The sequence below is a fragment of the Macaca fascicularis genome, chromosome 7 (assembly GCF_037993035.2).
Source record: "Macaca fascicularis isolate 582-1 chromosome 7, T2T-MFA8v1.1".
NCBI classification, from domain to species: Eukaryota; Metazoa; Chordata; class Mammalia; order Primates; family Cercopithecidae; genus Macaca; species Macaca fascicularis.
Window position 1 is genome coordinate 52,923,677 of NC_088381.1, and position 17,906 is coordinate 52,941,582.

Here is a 17,906-nt window from a genome sequence, read left to right on the forward strand (position 1 = left end):
GAGACAGAGAAGGCGGGATGTTGGCAGCAAGCCTGTTGCTACGCACAGGAGTGAGGAGGGGACGCCCAGCCAGCCTGCTGGGGAGGGAGGGCCCTGCTCCAAGATGAAGCTGGACTTCTCCACCATAGCCCCTCGGAGTTTTGCACCACGGGTAGAGATCCTGGCTCCGGGTCTAGGCAGGCAGGGGTGAGGGAGTCTGAGGGGGCTGTGGGCTGGGGTGCTCTGGGAGGGCCAAGGCCAGGATGAAGGGCTGTCTGTCTCCCTTCATGGGTGTGTGTGTGGTGGGGCAGGGGTGGGGTCGTGGCTCACCTGGGGGCTGAATGCCGGCTGTGTGAGAGCATGGACAGGCCAGGTGCGCTTCCCCAGCAGCAGACCCTCCCTGAGGTCACCTGGCCCTCTAGACCTCAGGTCAGTTCCCCTCCCCTTGCACCTCCAAGGGACTCCCCGATTTTTCTTCCACCAGCAATCTACTTTCGAGCCAGCAGGCGGGGCGTGGGCGAGTGTGTGTGCGAGAGTGTGGGTCAGTGTCACGTGTAAACATGTGTGTGGCGGCAAGGCAAGCGAGGGGGGGGGTGCTGAGTCCACGGTCTGGCCCCACTGTGGGCCCTGGATACTGAGCCATAACTGGAGGCTCCCTCCCCAGCACATTGGTCTCCCTGGGCTCCTCAGGCAAGGGAGAAGCTGTCTGATGTGCCTACTCAGGTGCCAGCCCCTCTCAAACCTCCTCTCGGCAGACCCCCCAGGCTCAGCCACACACACTGAACTGTCGCCTTCCCCCAACCTGTTACTCTGAGGGTTACAAGGGGGTAGGTTACAGGGGAGACTTAAGGTCAGTCTAAGGGGACCACATAACCTCCCCAGTGATGACATTGGGGTCACCAGGGCTCAGGCTAGATGGCTCATCGCTGGCCAGGGTGGGCTGCCTGGGAGACACACACCTGCAGACCCCACAGGGCTCACTGCCCATTAGCCACTCTTCCTGGCTGCTTCCAGACTGGGATTCCACCACCCAGGGCCATTCTCATGGCCCACGGACTGCCTGCTCCTCTCCTGTCCCATGAGCTACCGAAATGTGGACAACAGTAGGTTAGTTCCAAATCCCATGGAGCTTACAACAGCAGCCGTCCTCTCAGGAGACACTGCTTTATCCCAGTGGAGCACTGGGGTGCCAGGCACCTGCTCGGGTGACTGCCTCCATGTCTAAATGCTGCAGAGACCTCTGTTGGGGTCAGGGCAGCACCAAGAACTCTTGAGCCAAGAGACACACACTCAGGTCAGCTGACCTTCTGTTTAGTGGCCTTTCCGGTCCCCTGCAAGGCCAAGGAAGCCAGGGAGGAAAACAGTTTCCTCAGCTATTGGCTGGGCCCTGACTCTGGTCACTGGCCTCAGCTGCAGTCCTCTAACCAAGCGCTCTGAGTCACCCACCTGGAGGGGCAAGTACTGGGGAACATTTCCAGTTAAGGGAACCCGTCTGGAAGAAGAGTGGAAGCAGGGGCAGGTGGGGTGGGAGAAGCTGAGCTTGGTCCACAGAGGCTGATAGGGGCCGCACGCTGGGCTCCCGGCCACATGTCCCAACCCTGGGGCCTAGTGGAGCACAGAGGAAGCAGGAGGGGAAATGAGAGGTTTTGAGGGAAGAAGCAGCCCAGAGTCCACCCAGGCTGGAGGGCTGGGCCAGGAGAGGAGGAAGCGGGGCCTCAATGGTGTCTTTGTGCAGGCCCTGCTGCTCCCCAGGCCTCAGGCGAGGAGGGTGGGGTGGCTGCGGGGGGGAGTGGTTCCAAGAGGCTTTTCCCTGCCTTATAATTTTCCTCCTTGTACAGGGAGATGGGTGGGTTTCCAGGCCCCTTCCGTAACCTCCTTTCTCCCCACTTTCCTGGCCCTAGCGGATCTGGGACCCTCACCTCAGTGGACCCAGGCTGGGGTAAGGTTTCTGGCAGGGAAGAGAAGAGTGAAGGACCCTCACTTGGCACTGGGGCTGCCCAGCACCCCCCTCCCAGGCCCAGCAGGCTCCTGGGAGGCATCTCCCATTTTACAGGTGAGGAAACTGAGGCTCAGAGAGCGCAGTCCTCTGCGCTAGCCTGTGGAGCAGCGGCAGGGCTGGGACTTAAGCTCCTGCGGGTGTGGCTCCAGAGCTGGGGGCTGTGGGTGTCGGCAGGGCACATGCACCGTGTGTGCACCCAGAGAGGCGTGGTGGGTTTACTTGCTGCCTGTGAATCGGAAGTGGAGCATCTGCCGAGGGCCCCAGTGGGAGGAGGGTGTGAGAGCTGGACCCCAGCCTGGGGAAGACACACTCTTTCCCTTCTTGTCCCCTGGGGCTCTTCTGTCAGGGCCGGGTGGAGGGGGCAGCGAGGAGGGGAGGGAAGCATCTGCTCTCCTTGGAAGGTTTGGCAGCCCCGCCTCTCTGGCTCTGGGGCTGGCTGCATGGGGACGGCCCTTCTGCAGGGGCTGGCGGGGGATGACTCAGTCTAGAAGTCAGTGATAAGTGCCAGCCCTGCCCACTGGGGACTTCGAGGTCCGGGAGGCGGGTGGAGAGACAGGGGGTCTGGGTGGGAGCTGCCCCCAGGAGGCTGAGGGCCAGGCTCTCTCCTGGGCCGCATCCAGGACCAGGCAGCCCATGGCTCATCTCTGAGTCTCCCCTTGGCTCTGGCAGCAGAAACCGCCAAAGACAGGGCTGTTGGGGCGGCGTCTCGGGGCTTCCCCAGCCTGGCGGGCTGGGTCTGGAGATAGTGAGTGTGAGTTGGGGTGGGGGAAGAACAGAGGAAATGGTGACTGTGGGTCTGGATGGCTGCCTGGACCTGAAATCTGGTGGCACAACTTGTGCACAGTAGCTTGTGTGCCTCCTCCTCAGTTCCCCTGTCTGAATACAGGGCAGATGTCTAGGTCAGGACTCACACCCCCAGCCCACACACAGGGCTCAGAGCCATGTGCTTCCATGCTTTCCCTGGCCTCAGTGTCCCCATCTGTAAAAGGGGACCTGGATAGAGGGACCCAGATCTGGCCTCTGACCAGCCCAGCAGACTGGCAAGAGGTGTGGCCACTACTGTGGGTACAGTAAAGCCACCTCTGGCCTAAATGGCCACAGGTCCGGCCAGACTGGAAACTCTTGAGGACAGGACCAGGGCCCACATCCCCTGCCCAGGGCGTGTGTGCAGCCAGGAGGCCCACGGACCGGTGATGAGGGAGGTGACAACAGTATCTAAGGGAACGAAAGGATCAAATGAGGTAGCATTTGGCCTGCATGAGGGGTTTTCTATCAGGCAGAGCTGTCCCACCACAGCAGGCCCGGGCACTGGTCGTGCTCCATCGGAAGGGCATTGCCGGGAAGGTGCACCAGGAAACCTCAGTGTCCTTGCTAGTGGACCTCTGAGCTAACCAGGCCCATCAGAGATCCCGAGACTGAGACCTCTCTTCCTGGGCAGGCCTGGCTCCTCCAGGAATAGGTTCCCGCCTAGCACCACCACCTGCAACTGCCTGGAAGCCTGCAGCCTGTGGGCCCCCCGGAGCTGTGCCCACCACGGCCACACTCCCTCTGGCCCTCCTTTTCCCTCCCGGCCTCAGACCCAGCCTCTTTGCTGATGCACCATGTCTCTCTCCCTGGCACCAACTCTCCAGGACTCCCGGCCCACTGCCAGTGTCCCTCAGATGTCCACGCCACGAACACCCATAGGAACCCCCAAGCCCAACCCCACCCAAAGCAAGGAGGACTCAGTGTCCTCTCCCCTACAGCCTGCTCCCCAGCCCCGTGAAGGCCCAACTGTCCACCCGTTGCTGAGTAGACATCTGAGGGTTGCGCTGGACTCTCCTCCTCCTCCCTCCCCGTGGCCACTGCTAACTAATACTCAGGTTCCATCCTTCCTGCTCCCAAACTCTCCTTCAAATTCATCTCCCTCTCTTGCTCCCGGTCCATCCATAAGGCAACTGGCCACGGTCCTTGGTCCGGTTTAATGAATCTCCTGCCTCCCTTTGCTAATAGCAGCCCCAGTTAACCCAAACTGAAAGCCGCTCCCTCAGCCTCCCTTGCCTGGAAGCCTTTGGTGGCTCCCCCTGCTCCAGGGTCAGGACCCCACCCCCGAGTGGCACTGAAGGCCAGGGTGCCCTAGACTCTGCCTGCCAGAGTCTCCTGCTGTCTTCCACGGACACGCCACGCCTCTGCCTCACTAGATCCTACACTGCTTTTGCACAAGCCTAGCAGGGCCCGCCTGCTGCCTTCACTCAGGATGGGCCTGCTGCCTGGCCAGCTCTTCTCTCCTGTCCGCCTGTGAACTGTCCTCATGCTCTTTCAGGAAAAAAGCCCAAAGCACCTTCTTTGTCCTTGGGGTGCAAACACACTCGCTGTGGCCCAGGGGCTGTGCTGTTGTCACATCTCTCCATTTACACTGTGAGCCTTGGGGACAAGACTAACCTTGCTTGGGGACAGGAGGTGGGAGGAAAGGAGGGAGAGGCTGCCTCTGGGAGCTTGCCTCAGCCCTCCCCACCTTGTCTTACCTCCAGGCTCCTTTCCAGGCCTCCTCTGCCCTCCAGGGCCCCAGGGCTGAGGCAGAGGACTGGACACAATGGCCTGGAAGGGCTCGAGGGAATGTCACAGCCAGAGACTGCTTTTCTGGGCCTGTGGTGACAGTCTGGTGCTTGTTTTTAAAGAAAATAGAATCTGAGCCCCTATTTATAGCCGGAGGCCACAGCCACAGACAGGAGACGATGGGGTTTGAGGCTTACAGCCCCTGCTCTGGCTTGGCTGGGAGGTGGGGCCATTCCCAGGCCCCCCTGCCCGCCTTTCTCAACTCCCAAGGAAGTGCCTGTGGGATCCTGACACTCCCTGGGACAGGATGTAGCCTGCACTTTCGGGCCGGGGAGGACCTGGTGAGGGGGCGGAACATTTCTCAGGATTGGTCCCTGGGGCCCGGAGTCCCTTGTGGGAATGGGAGGAGGTGAGGGTCTGTTATGTCTACTGAGAAGGCAGAGAGGGCCCTGGGGAGGGGTGGGGTGCTGGCAGCAGGGAGCACTCTAACCGCCACGAACTGGAACCGGGTAAAGGAGAAGGGAAGGAGAACAGAGCAGGATTGGAAAGATGGGCAGACAGAGAGACAGGGTGGGAAAGACAGACGGAAAGAGATGGAGGAACCAGAGCCAGGGGTGGGAAGGGACAGAGAGATGGAGAGAGCAGGATGGGGTGGCGGACAGAGAGACAGGGGAAAGCTCTGCAGCCCGGTTGACCCTTAGCAGGGGCAGACAGAAGCCGTGAGTGGAGACTGAAGTGTGGCTTCCGTCCCATAGAAAGTCTTCATGGTGCTCCATGCAGCGTGGTCAGAGTCTGGGTAGAGCCGGTGAGGAGGGAGGGAGCAGGCGCCTCTGTGGCCTTCACCCCAGAAGGCCAGGCCTTGCCCACCCCCAGCCCCCAGGGCCCAGGGCCTGGAGACCCTCTATTCCTGGCAGTCCTGCAGGGGAGGCCCAGGCCTGTTGGAGGCAACACAATGTGGTGGGGCAGAGCCCAGATTGACCTTGTCACCAAGATCCCCAAGGACTGTCTTGGGCACGGCCAGGACCTCAGGCCAGGATCTCGAGGGACAGGTCTGGTCTCTGGCTTGTTATGGGATGAGTTCCCTAGGCCTGGAGGGCTCACAAGCTAAGGCTATGGCCTGGACTCACTCCTACTGCCAGCCTCTACTCAGACCCCTCCCTTGGCTGCGCTTGTAGGGGGCTGCGGGGTAACTGTAGCCTGGGGCATGTGTCATGGAGCCACAAGCAGTGACTCAGACAGTTAAAAAAGGAGCAGCTCTGAGTGGTGACTCAATTGGCTCTGGAGGGGCTGGGTGGGGCTGGCTGGTACAAGATGGGGTGGTCTGGGTTTATTTTTGGCAGGGCGGGGCTGGGGCCAGGGGTGGAAGATGGGAACCGGGGGTGGAGAGGAGCCGCTGCTCTCATCCCGGGGAGAGCCCCGGGGCTCCATGCCAACTTAGGAAAGCGGCTTTCCAGTGCCAGGGAGCCCTGGCAGGCTGGCTGCTTCTCAGCCCCACTCCAGGCCTAGCCTACCTTGCTGCTTGGCCCAGGACAAGCAGCTGGCTCTCTAGATAGAGGCAGAGCCCCCTGTCCTGTTCCCAAGAGGCTTAAGCGCAGAATTTAGAGCTGACCCAGGAGACTGAAGATTCCACTCAGAGGCCCAAATAGGGCCAGGGGTCTCCCCAAGGTCACACAGCGGGGCCAGGAAGCCCAAGGGCTGTGGCACCATCACCCAGCTGGCTGAGGTCTCTACAATATCTCCCCAACTCCAGGGCTGTCCACGGTTGGAGGGGCAGCCCCTGTCTGAGTACCCACCCCTGGAGGGGCTCAGCCAGGCTCCAGATGGGTGGCCAGAAGCACATGGGCCCCAGATGCCCAGAGATGGAACCTCGGCCAGGAGCAGCCACCTGGATTCCGTTAGCACATGTGGGTGGGGGGCCTGGCCAGGCCCTGCCCAAGGGTCTGTGGAGAAGAGTCACCACTATGGGGGTGAAGGCAGTGGGAGCCTGCACAATAGGATCTCAGCCTGGGAGCTGAGGCGTGGGCCAGCTCCTGTCCGGGGTCCCTCCAGTGTCCCTGCCCTGAGCTGCACACCCCGCTCTGCAGTCACCTCAGTCACCTCCCCACACCTTCCCCTACGCTGAGCTCACACATACACCCATACCCCTGAGGGGTCCTAGCAGCCCAGAGCGGAGAGGGCTGTCCCCTCCCCTCAGTCTGGATTTCTGCTCCTCGTGATGCAGCCACCACTGCTTATATCATGAGTGCTGGTAAGAGCACCATGGTGACTCTGGCAGGTGAGCTGTCTCGCGTCCCTGGGCCCTGGCCTCCAGCCCCCGCCTCCAGAGAGGGACTTGCGAGGGGCTGGTAGAGAACAGAGAAAAGACAGGCTTCTGGAGTCCCCCATCCCATAAAAGGTCCTGGTGCCTGCTCATTCTCTTCTCCCCACCCACCTGCTCTGGGGACCGGGGGTTCCTGCTGTGCCCCGGCCCAGTGAGCTCCATCCTAGGGGCTGCTAGGCTTGGGAGAAATAGGCCCTGGGGAGGGGCTGTCCCCAGTTCTTCTAGCACTGGGAGAGGGGTGTGGGCCTCAGCCCAGTTAGCCAAACAGATGCAGACCCCCAGCCCCTCCCACCTTCTGAAGGGTCCTGGGCTGGCAGGCAGCCGCTGGCTGATCCCCCCTCAAGAGCCCACCTCTCCTTTTCCACGTCACCTGGTCCCACACAGACTCACAGGGCCACCTCCTCCAAGCCTTTGCCTCGGAACCTTCCTTAAAGATTCCTAAGCAGAAGCCCCACGTGGCCGGGCCGCTCCACCCTGGGAAAAAGATGCTAATAGCAGAGTGACTGCAGCCTCAGGAGCAGACGCCACTGAGCATTGATTCCAGGCACAGTGTCTTGCTTAATTCTCACAACACATAAGAGGTTGAAATTATTTATCCCCATTTTATAGAGGAGAAAACTGAGGCTCAGAAAGACAGAGTTACTTGCTCAAGGTCACGCATGGGGTGTTAGGGCTGGAATTCAATCTGAGCCCTCTAACGCCGTGTTTTACCACCCGTGCCTGGCCTCCTGCTTCCCTGTATGGGTGCCCACAGCTCAGCACTCAGAGGAGGGAGAGGTGGGGCCTGGGTCAGGGCTGAGGGGCAGGGGAGGAGCTCCCTCTCAGCTGCCCGCAGACTCCCAAAAAGGGAGATTTGCTCCTTCCTTGGCCAGGGTGGGAAGTAAGAGTGTGTGTGTGTATGTGTCTGTGTGCATGTCTGTGTGTGTATGTGTGTGTGTCTGTGTGCGTGTGTGTGTGCGTATGAGTGTCTGTGTGTCTATGTGTGTATGTGCGTGTCTGTGTGTGTGTGTGTATGCGTATGTGTGTGTCTGTGTCTATGTATGTCTGTGTGTGTGTCTGTGTGTGTCTATGTCTCTGTGTGTGTCTGTGTGTGTCTATGTCTCTGTGTGTCTATGTGCATATGTGTCTGTATCTCTATGTGTGTGTGTCTGTGTGTGTATGTGTCTGTGTCTCTATGTGTGTGTGTCTGTGTGTGTGCGTTTGTCCGTGTCTATGTCTCTATGTGTATGTGTCTGTGTGTGTCTCTGTGTGTGTGTATGTGTCTGTCTCTATGTGTATGTGTGTGTCTGTGTGTGTATGTGTGTGTGTATGTCTGTGTGTGTATGTCTGTGTGTGTGTGTATGTCTGTGTGTGTGTATGTGTGTGTGTCTGTGTGTGTATGTGTATGTGTCTGTCTCTGTGTGTGTGTGTATGTCTGTGTGTGTGTGTATGTGTGTGTATGTCTGTGTGTGTGTCTGTGTGTGTCTGTGTGTATGTGTATGTGTGTGTGTATGTGTGTATGTCTGTGTGTGTGTGTGTGTGTGTATGTGTCTGTCTCTATGTGTATGTGTGTGTATGTCTGTGTGTGTCTGTGTATGTCTGTGTGTGTCTGTGTGTGTGTCTGTGTGTATGTGTGTGTATGTCTGTGTGTGTGTGTATGTGTGTGTGTGTATGTGTGTGTCTGTCTGTCTCTATGTGTATGTGTGTGTGTGTCTGTGTGTGTATGTGTCTGTCTCTATGTGTATGTGTGTGTGTGTATGTGTCTGTCTCTATGTGTATGTGTGTGTCTATGTGTATGTCTGTGTGTGTGTGTATGTGTGTGTGTGTCTGTGTGTGTGTATGTGTCTGTCTCTATGTGTATGTGTGTGTGTGTCTGTGTGTGTGGCTAGGCCTCAGGCCTGCCTGGGTGGCCTCCAGCTGCAGGAGAGCTGGTCTGGCCCCAGCCACTGTGCACAGGGAAGGGGCAGGGAGAAGCGGGTGTCGTGGGAATCAGTGTCCTGGTCCTACTGGTATTTATAGCTGCCCCTTCCTGAAATGTGGGTGGGGGAAGGGGCTGCTCTTAGGTGGGAACGGAAGTTGGTCTCCTCTCCCCAGCCCCCTCTATCTCCCCAGAGAGTGGACTGGCCCAGGCCAGAGGGCCGGCCCTGGCGGTGGGACGAGGCACTGTGTCCTGAGTTGGCGGTTTTCCCTGGGGCTGCTGGCTCAGGGGTGGGACACTCCTTGCCTGCTGAGCAACACTGTGTGTGTGTGTGAGTGTCTGTGTGTGTGTGTGTGTGAGTGTATGAGTGTGAGCGTTGTGTGAGTGTGACAGTGTGTATATGTGTGTGAGTGTGTGTGTGTAAGCGTGTGTGTGTACGCACACACATAAGAACTTTTTTTTTTTAGATGAACCCTCACTCACTCTGTCGCCCAGGCTGGAGTGCAGTGACATGATCTTAGCTCACTGCAACATCTGCCTCCCAGGTTCAAGTGATTCTCACGCCTCCGTCTCCCGAGTAGCTGGGATTACAGGCGCCGCCAGCACACCCAGCTAATTTTTGTATTTTTAGTAGAGACAGGGTTTCACCATGTTGGCCAGGCTGGTCTCGAACTCCTGAGCTCAGGTGACCCTCCCACCTCAGCCTCCCAAAGTGTTGGGATTATAGGCGTGAGCCACCACACCTGGCCTCCACACATAAGAACTTAACATAAATTTCTCTCAGGCAAAAAATTCTTTAAAAAAATCTATAACGTTACCTTCAGCCTATGTGTACAAGGTGTATATGAAACACAAATCAGTTTCATGTTTAGACTTGGGTCCCATCTTCAAAATATCTCATTATATATAACAAATATTCCAAAAGCCAAAAAATTCCTAAATCTGAAACACTTCACGTCCCCAACGTTTCAGATAAGGGACACTCAGCCAGTGTGGCATGAGGGCCAGCAAGCAGGGGCAGGAGCAGGAAGCTAGGGCAGGAAAGGCCACACAGCCCCAGGCCTGCTGTGAGGAAGCTGGGACCATCTTCTGCTCCCGGCTTCCAGTCTCCCAGACTTGGGGAAGGACATCTTCCAAGAGCCCTTACTACCAATCTTCATGGAACCCAAGAATTCATGCGGCTCTGCATGAATTGGGGTGGGGCAAGCATCCCATAATCCCAAGCTCAGCCGCCTCCAGGCTGGCTCAGCTGGAAAGCCCTGGGGTGCGTTGGAGCACAGCTGGAAAATCCCTGGTTGGCTCAGTGATCTCTACACCCCTCTGGGGAGCAGGCTGTGAGCCCTACGATGGGGGAGACCCCTGAGCGAAGCAGGTGGGATGTGTGCTCCCGGGGAGCTGCTGGTCCTGAGGGTGAAGCTACCGCCCAAACCAGGGAGAAAGAGTAGGGAGCTCACCCCCTAATCTGCTGAGGACTCGCTGTGTGACTCTGAACAAGGAGGCTCCTCTCTCCGAGCCTGGGTTTCCCCAGGATCCACTGGGGGCTGGTCTGGGGTCAGGGGTTTCTGCAGTAAGTTCCGGGAAGGGAGACAGCCTCACTGACACGCCTCAACCTTAGGCCACGGGAGAGCCACACTGAAGTGTTGAAGCAGGAGCGATGGCTGGAGGCCTGGATAACGCACGCCAAGGCTGGCAGAGCCCGCGGGCTCCTCCACAGGCTGGGAGCGGCATGGGCGTGGGGAGGAGCTGAGCGAGAGGCAGGAATGCTCAACAGGACAGGCACTGTTCCTGACGGGGCCCACCCCTGCCACCAGGCCACCTTGATGGCAGCCCTACAGCTATGACCCTACAGAGAGACAAACGTGGCTTCATTGGCAACCCCAGCTTTTGGTGGGGGCTTATTTGAAGGGGATTTGCTTAGGCTGTGAGAAAGTGGGGAGGGTTTGGAGAGGGAGAAAATGCTGGCTGGTGGGGGATGGGGAGACAGGAACAAACATTTGGAGTCCTCAGGGAGCTGCCTGTCCCTGCAGACCTCTCTCTTTCCCCTAATGGGGCCTAAGCCCACTGGTGGGTGGCTGTCCACCTGGCCTGATGTGGGGAAGCTCACTGCTGTTGGGGTGAGTGAGAACACCACGGCCTGTGTGCCCAGAGAGAGACCTGAGGCAGTCCCTGCTTTTCTCTGAGCCTCAGTTTCCTCATCTGTAAAATGGGAATGTTGGACAGATATGGTGGCTCACACCTGTAATCCCAGCACTTTGGGAGGCCCAGGTGGGAGGCTTGCTTGAGCCCAGGAGTTCGAGACCAGCCTGGGCAACATAGTGAGAACGAGACCTTATCTCTACAAAAGATAATTACCCTGGTGTGGTGGCACATGCCTGAGGTCCCAGCTACTCAGGAGGCTGAGGTGGGGAGATCGCCTGAGCCTGGGAGGTTGAGGCTGCAGTGACTTTCCTGACCTGCAGGGCTGCTGTGGGGCTGCAGGACTGACAACATGGTTAGTACGCACTATGGGGTGTCCCTGGAGGTAAGAACGCAGCGATAAGACAGCTCTATCCTCTCCCGTTTGGAGTTACGGACCCTCCAGAGAAGCGGAGAGAGCTAGGAACCCTTGTCCCACGGAGGAGCCAAGCACAAAATTGTTCATACAAATTCAGTTCCTTCAAAAACTCCTCATACAAACTCAGTAGGAATGGTAATAAAGTACATTTGAAACCTGCCCTAAGCCTGCAGCTGGAGGAAGAGTCAGCTCTCTCTACAAGGCTCTATTGAATTGACATATGCTGGGGCGGAGGGCATGTTGGAGGCAAGAGGAGAGCTGGATGGGGCGGGAGTCAGGGGGAAAGGCAGTGAAGGAGCAGAGGGACCAGGGAGGGATCAGGCTCCAGTCCCAGACCCAGAGGCCTCTTGTTCATTTGTTCCTGGCCTTGAATAGAAGACACAGCTCAGGGGGGCACGCCGTCCCCATCCTGTGCTCACTTCCTTCCCCGCAAGCGCCACTGACCCAGGTCTTTAAGGTAGGGGACTCGGAGACAGAGGCAGTAGCCTCTGTCCCGGGATCCTGGTCCTGGCCACCTTGTCCAGGTCTGTGAGAGTGGCCGTGTGCACGTGTGTGTGCCCACATCTGTGTGTGCCAGTAAGTGTGGACATCAGGGCTATTTCCAACTCCCCCTCCCCTGCCCGCCTCTCCTGGGCAGCACGCCCAGTTCCCAGACATAGCCTATACACTTCCTCCACGAGCTCCACACGCACCCCACTCCCCTCCTGCCATCATCGACAGCCACCTGGCTCACCTGGCGTGGCCCACCCCGGTCCCCCCAGGCGGGCAGCACTAAAAGGCCCTTCTTGTCCTGCCTGGGCGGGCAGGCGTAGGGAGGGAGGCTCCGTTACACTTGGCTCTAGAACAGTTTTTCTCGAGTCTGGGTGGGCTGGGCCAAGGGCGCTGGCCACTGGGCCCCGGCCTGCTCCAGAGGCCTGGGGCGGCACACAAGGTGTACACAAGGCTTAGTGCCTGTCCCGAGCACCATTGGTCCCCTCAAGCCATCATCAGAGGCAGCAGGATCTACCCTGCTTCAGTTTCTTGTACCTGGTGTCCCTGCGGCCGTGCATGCTAAGATACCCCCATCAATTCTGAGTTCCCACCCAGGTAACACACAAGCCCTCCCTGCCAGGTACTCCCCCACCTGGGTCCCACTTCAACTCCTCATATTCTGCCTTTCAAAGTCAGCGATGCCAGGGAAGAGGTGTGGGAGCCACCATCCCTGCCTGCCCTGTGCTCACTGTGACCCCCCGACTAGAATGTCACCTCCTTCCTTCTCTGCCTGTCCTTCCAGTATCGGCTCAAATCCAGTCTCCCCTGACGCCTGGCTCTCTGCTGGGGCCTCCCACACAGCTGAGAAGGAGCTGGACACTGCATCTGTCATCCACACTGTCACAGTGGCCCAAGCCCAGGCCCCCACGCAGGCTGGGAGCACCCTCAAAGCAGGGCTGGGGGCTCTTCCTGGGCTGCTGGGGTTCTTGGTGGAACTCAGAGTACTTTTCTTCCTCTCTGGGGCCTCAGTTTCCCTCTCTATACAAGTGGGAGATTGGTCCAGATGGCCTCTAGGGTGCTGACTGCCAGGCCCCCTGACCCAGATGCCTCAAACGTTGATGAGTGGAGGGAGAGTCTCCCAGCATGCCTCACTTGGATACAGGAGGACAAGGACCTTTGCAGCCAGGGGCATCCGGGAGGGGTAAGAGGGACGCTTCCCTCAGGCAGGAGCTGCCCCTACTGCAGAAATCAGGACAGGGAGCTGGACCAGGAGTGGTGACAGAGATGGGCTGCTGGACAGGAGCTCTCCCACCCCCTCCTCATTTCTGAGTCCTCCTAAAGGCAGGGGGTGGTATAACTTTATAAAACCCCACAGCACCATGCTGTTCTCTTGCCCTAAAACCCTGGTGGCATCTCCTCTGCAATAGGGCATAAGGCCGTGGGCCTCATTTTGCCATTTAAGGCTTCCGTGCCCCAGCCCAGTGGTTCTCCCTGGCCTGTGCTCGAGATGTGCCTCCCAACCAGGCTGCTGGCCTTCCTGTCTCAACACCCCTCTGCTTACGCCCACCTCGGTACCTCTGAGTCAGTGCCCCGGCCTGGAGGACTGACTCCCTTCCCATCCACCAAGGCATGGTTTGAGGACCACCTGTGTCCCGCCCCAGCTTGCCCCTGATTTTCTCCCCTCCGTACTTTTCATCCAGATATTTGCTGTTTGAGATTTAATTTGCCTTTCTGCCTCCTGAATGAGTCTCAGTTCAGTCTCTCAATATCCTGTGCCCCTGAGCCTAGCACCATGCCTGCATGCTGTCAGGGCTAAGAAGGTATTTGAGAATGGCTCTCAGTTGAAGCGCAAGGAGGTGGGGGTACTGGAATCCCTCCTTGGCTGGAGGCTGGGGCCTGGATGAGCTGACTGCCCTGGTCACCTTGGATGCTCCCTTCCCCTCTCCCGGGCCGCCCAGCCCATCCCTCAGGCCCTGAGATCTCAGGGGATCTGGTCCCTGCAGGAACAGGGAGCCTGGGGATCCAGCCCTGATTCACCCCGGGGGGTCCTCCCTTGACTCACTTCCCTTCTGGGAACATGTGATGCCCTCTTTTAGAGCTGCTTCTGCATCTGAAGGGAGAAGGGTGTGGCCTGGGCCCTTGTGAAGGAGGCTCAGGCCCTTCCTTGGCTCCATGTTGCTCTTGGGAATGATCTCGAAGGTGCAGCTGAAGCACTGAATCACACATGGGTAGTGATGATGGATGGGCCCTAAGGCCACAGTTCTTATGGCATAAGTAGAGCTGCCTTCGCTGAAGGAAGAATGCTGTCATGTCGGGGTTTCTGGCATGGAGACAGAGAGGGGATACATCCCAGCACTTCTGTGAAAGCGAACTTCCATTCAGCCTCTGCTGGGTCAGGCGTCAGTGCTGGGATGAGGAGGTGTGGCAGGGGGTGGTCCAGGGCTATCTGTAGGACAAGCCCCCGCTGGGGCACAGTGTATCTGAGGGGCACCGGCTCTGCCTCTAGGAGGCTGAGAGTGGGTGGTGGGTGGGGGGTCCTGCCTGTCAGGAAGAGGAGGAGAGAAGGAAGAGGGGAGGTGGCGGATAGACAGATGGATCCTCAGGGGAGCAAGGAGAGGGGAGAAGGGGCAGAGCTGGGGGGTGGCTGGAGGGGTGTGTGTCGGGGCTGCTCACAGGGGAGGGCAGTGTGGCTCCTTCCTCATTTCCCGCCTTGTTCTCCCCGTTCCTGGCCCGGGGCATCTGAGGCTGGAGGACCCACTTCTCACTGTCGCCGGGTCCCTTTGGACCCCAACATAGTCACCCCAAACTTGCCTGGCAAACAAAGCCCGGCCAGCATTGGGGTGCCTCCACTGGTGTCTCGGGCAATCCAAACGGGCAAAGCCACGCCCTAGGCAATCTATGCCTGGGGCACCTGCCCCCGCCCCTAACTGGACAGCCTTGGCTAGCTAGAAACCCCATAACCTGAGATAGCGGGGTCCCGTGTCCACCCCAGGATTGAACCCCTTGCGACCCCAGCCAGTGGTGGGAGAAGCGCAGCCTGCTTGACTCCCCATCTACGGGCCACTTCTGGCTCCTCCTGTCCCTTTTCCCTCCCGGAGGAACCCCTCTAGTTCTGCCAGGTTGGGTCGGGGTCTCAGGACCCTCACTCACCGGTGGATGCAAGTCTGGCCAACATAGCCAGGGTCAAAGCCAAGGCCAGGGCGGGGGCTGGAGGTGGGGGCCGCGGCCCGGACTGCATCCCGGCGGGCTGGGCGGCAGGACTTGAGAGGAGCCAGTGGAGTCCTGAGAGCTGGGAGCTGAGTGGAGCCAGCGGCTCTGCTCCTGGGCGCGGGCCGGCTCCGGGTGTCCGCGCACTTAACTCCGGGGGCGGGGCAGGCGCAGACCCGCGCGCCCGCTCGGGTTTCAGGCTTGGGCTCCCCCACCTGCCCCCACCCTCAACCTTCTTAAAGGGCCCGTGCGGGGCTGCTCCTCTCCGGGGCAGGAGTGAGGGGGGCCCTTACAGCTGGGCCAGCCCCCAGCCCCACCCTAAAGACTGGGAACAAAGTCAGAGAGAGGCCCAGACACCCTGAACTCTGGCCCCAAGAGCCAAGCCCGGGAGACCCCCTCAGGGAGGAGGCATGAGCTGGGCCAGCCCCCACTTTCCCTGCTTTCTGCCTTTGCTGGAGTTCAGGAGACCCGTCCACAGGCACACTCCAGCCTTCCGCCACAGGCAGCTTTTGGGCTGCTTTGCCTCGGAGGCCCCCTGGGAACTTCTCCGGACTCCAGAGGCACCGCCCAAGGTCCTGTGGGGCACTGCCCATGGGTGCAACAGTGACCTTCTCTGTCTGGAAGGGCCTCACCTCAGTCTCCCTGTCTGTAAAGGAGAGATGTCTGGATTTCCTCACAGGGCAAAGAATTCTCAGTCCCGCCATGACATTTGCCTCAAAATAACCTTGCAAGGTGGGTGATGAGCATCCCCTCCCCCATTTCATGGAGGATGAAAGTGCAGCTCAAGCTGAAAATGGCTCTTACAAGACTCCAGGGGGAAAGTAGATCCAATCTGGGGCCAGAAGCCCAGGTCTCCTGACCCCTGAATCTGGGTGTTTCAACTTCCCAAGGCTGCCTCCGGGAAATCTGGCCCTGGATTTAGCTCCTACCTAACAGCTTCAGGCTGGGGCCCTTCTGCTGGCTCCCTTCCAGGCAGCAACATCAGCCTAGTCCCAAACAGGAGAAAGGACAACGTTATTGTAGCTTCCGGTGCCTAGAGGCTGTGCCTGTTCTCTGTCCAGTCCCAATGTTACCAGGTCTTGGTTTACTTTCTCCATCCAGGTCCCTCCATCTGTCTGCTCCAGCCCATCTCTAGTACAACCCCACCTTGCACCCTCTTCCCAGCTCCTCCCTTTGACCAGTAACAGTCCCACAATGTGTACAGCACTTCATACTTTGCAACGAAACTGAGGCCTATTTTGCAGATGAAGAAACTGAGGCTGAAAGAGATTAAGGGACTGGAGCTAGTCTACATAGCTGCTGAGAGATGGGGCCAGGTCTTTGACCCTAAGTACAGTGCTCAGGTGTGATGGTGCCTGGTCTGTGTGGGGGTTATGAGTATTGGTCTTGAAATCAGAGAGACCTGGGTTCGAATCCCAGCTCCTCTACTTGGCTGTCAAACTTTGAACAAGTCCCCTCACCTCTCTGTGGCAGTTTCCTCATTTGTAAAATTGGGTTAATGAGGATTAAATGCTTCAATGTACCTGAAGTCCCTAGCGCAGGGCCTGGCATACAGTAGGTGCTCAAGAAATGCTTATCCTTTCTCCTCTGCCTCTGTCATCCTGCACATTCCCTGTGATTCACGGTTTACATATAGCTTTACACATATCACCTCCCTTGTTGTAAAGCTTGAACTTTCTCCTCCAGAGGCTGATGCATACAGTAGGTGTGCAATAAATGCCTGCTGTAGTTGACTAAGAAACCAATTGCTGCTGTTCTGTAGGGATTTTGGCAAACCTAAGAGCTTCCATCCAGGTGCCCTAGGAGGCCTGGGATGGAGGCTATGCTAGGCTCTGTTGCCCAGGCTGGAGTGTAATGGCGCAATCTTGGCTCACTGCAACCTCCGCCTCCCGGGTTCAAGGGATTCTCCTGCCTCAGCCTCCAGAGTAGCTGGGATTACAGGTGTGCGCCACCAGGCCAGGCTAATTTTTGTATTTTTAGTAGAGACGGGGTTTCACCATATTGACCAGGCTAGTCTTGAACTCATGACCTTGTGATCTGCCCACCTCAGCCTCCCAAAGTGCTGGGATTACAGGCGTGAGCCACCGCGCCTGGCTGTCCCTTGTTTTTCCTTCTCCTCAAGTCAGCAGGACACCTGGTCCTCATTAGGGGCTAATTACTGACCAGCTATGGGGCTGGGGTTGGGGGGTCTGCTTGGAAGACTGTGTTTGGGGGAAAAGAGCTTTCTTTTCTGGAATGAAAAAAGAAGACAGAAGGATTTTTGCTCTATGAATCAAAAATTTGGGTGAAGATCCCTACTGGCCCCATCTCCCCTTCCCTTCCCCCTCCCCATCTTCCCTGCTCCCCACCTACACAGATGTCTATGGAGCCTCCAGACAGGGCACTCCCGCCCACAGTTGAGATTCAAGTCTGGATTAGCCAGGAGCCTCCCCCTGCCTTGTTGCTAGCTGTGCAGAGAAACACAGGCCTGGAAAATAACGGCAACCAGCACAGCGGCAGTAACCCGGCTGGCGCATCTCTGCTGGGGCTTCCCAGTTTACAAAACATTCACCTGCTCTCTTGACAACATTGGGAAGTGTATGTGTTGGCCGACAGTGTCCCTTCTTCCAGATGAGGAAACTGAGGCTCTCAGTGAAAAAGGGATGCTGTGGCTCCAGCGCACACAGGCCTGGCCTTTGCTCAGCCGTAACCTAGGGCTGGAACTCTGGACCAATGCTGGGCAGCATCATGCCAGGCAGACTGGCAGAAAGTCCAGGCCCCTGTGTGCCTTTGAAACTGACCACTGACCGCCTCCCACTGTCTTGGAACAAAGGCTGCTGGACCAGCCGTGCCTGCTCCGCAACTGTCCCCTCTCCAGCTCCTCAGCAAGCTCCCCCGAGGCCCTGAAGCCTCAGTGCTGAGCAGAGCTGACCTGGGCCTCCCTGGCATCCTCAGGTCTGGCTTG

The 17,906-nt window shown here is 58.2% G+C and overlaps 1 protein-coding gene across 1 annotated transcript in view; it reads right to left on the minus strand.

The window, feature by feature from the left end:
• The window catches only part of CSPG4 (chondroitin sulfate proteoglycan 4), a 38,976-nt gene extending 23,892 nt beyond the window's left edge, over positions 1 to 15,084 (minus strand). Inside the window, exon 1 of the mRNA XM_045397381.2 lies at positions 14,906 to 15,084. Within this exon, the coding sequence (XP_045253316.2) occupies positions 14,906 to 14,993 (88 nt within the window). The 5' untranslated portion in view covers positions 14,994 to 15,084. The remainder of the gene's footprint in view (positions 1 to 14,905) is intronic.
• Between the last annotated feature and the right edge of the window lie 2,822 nt (positions 15,085 to 17,906).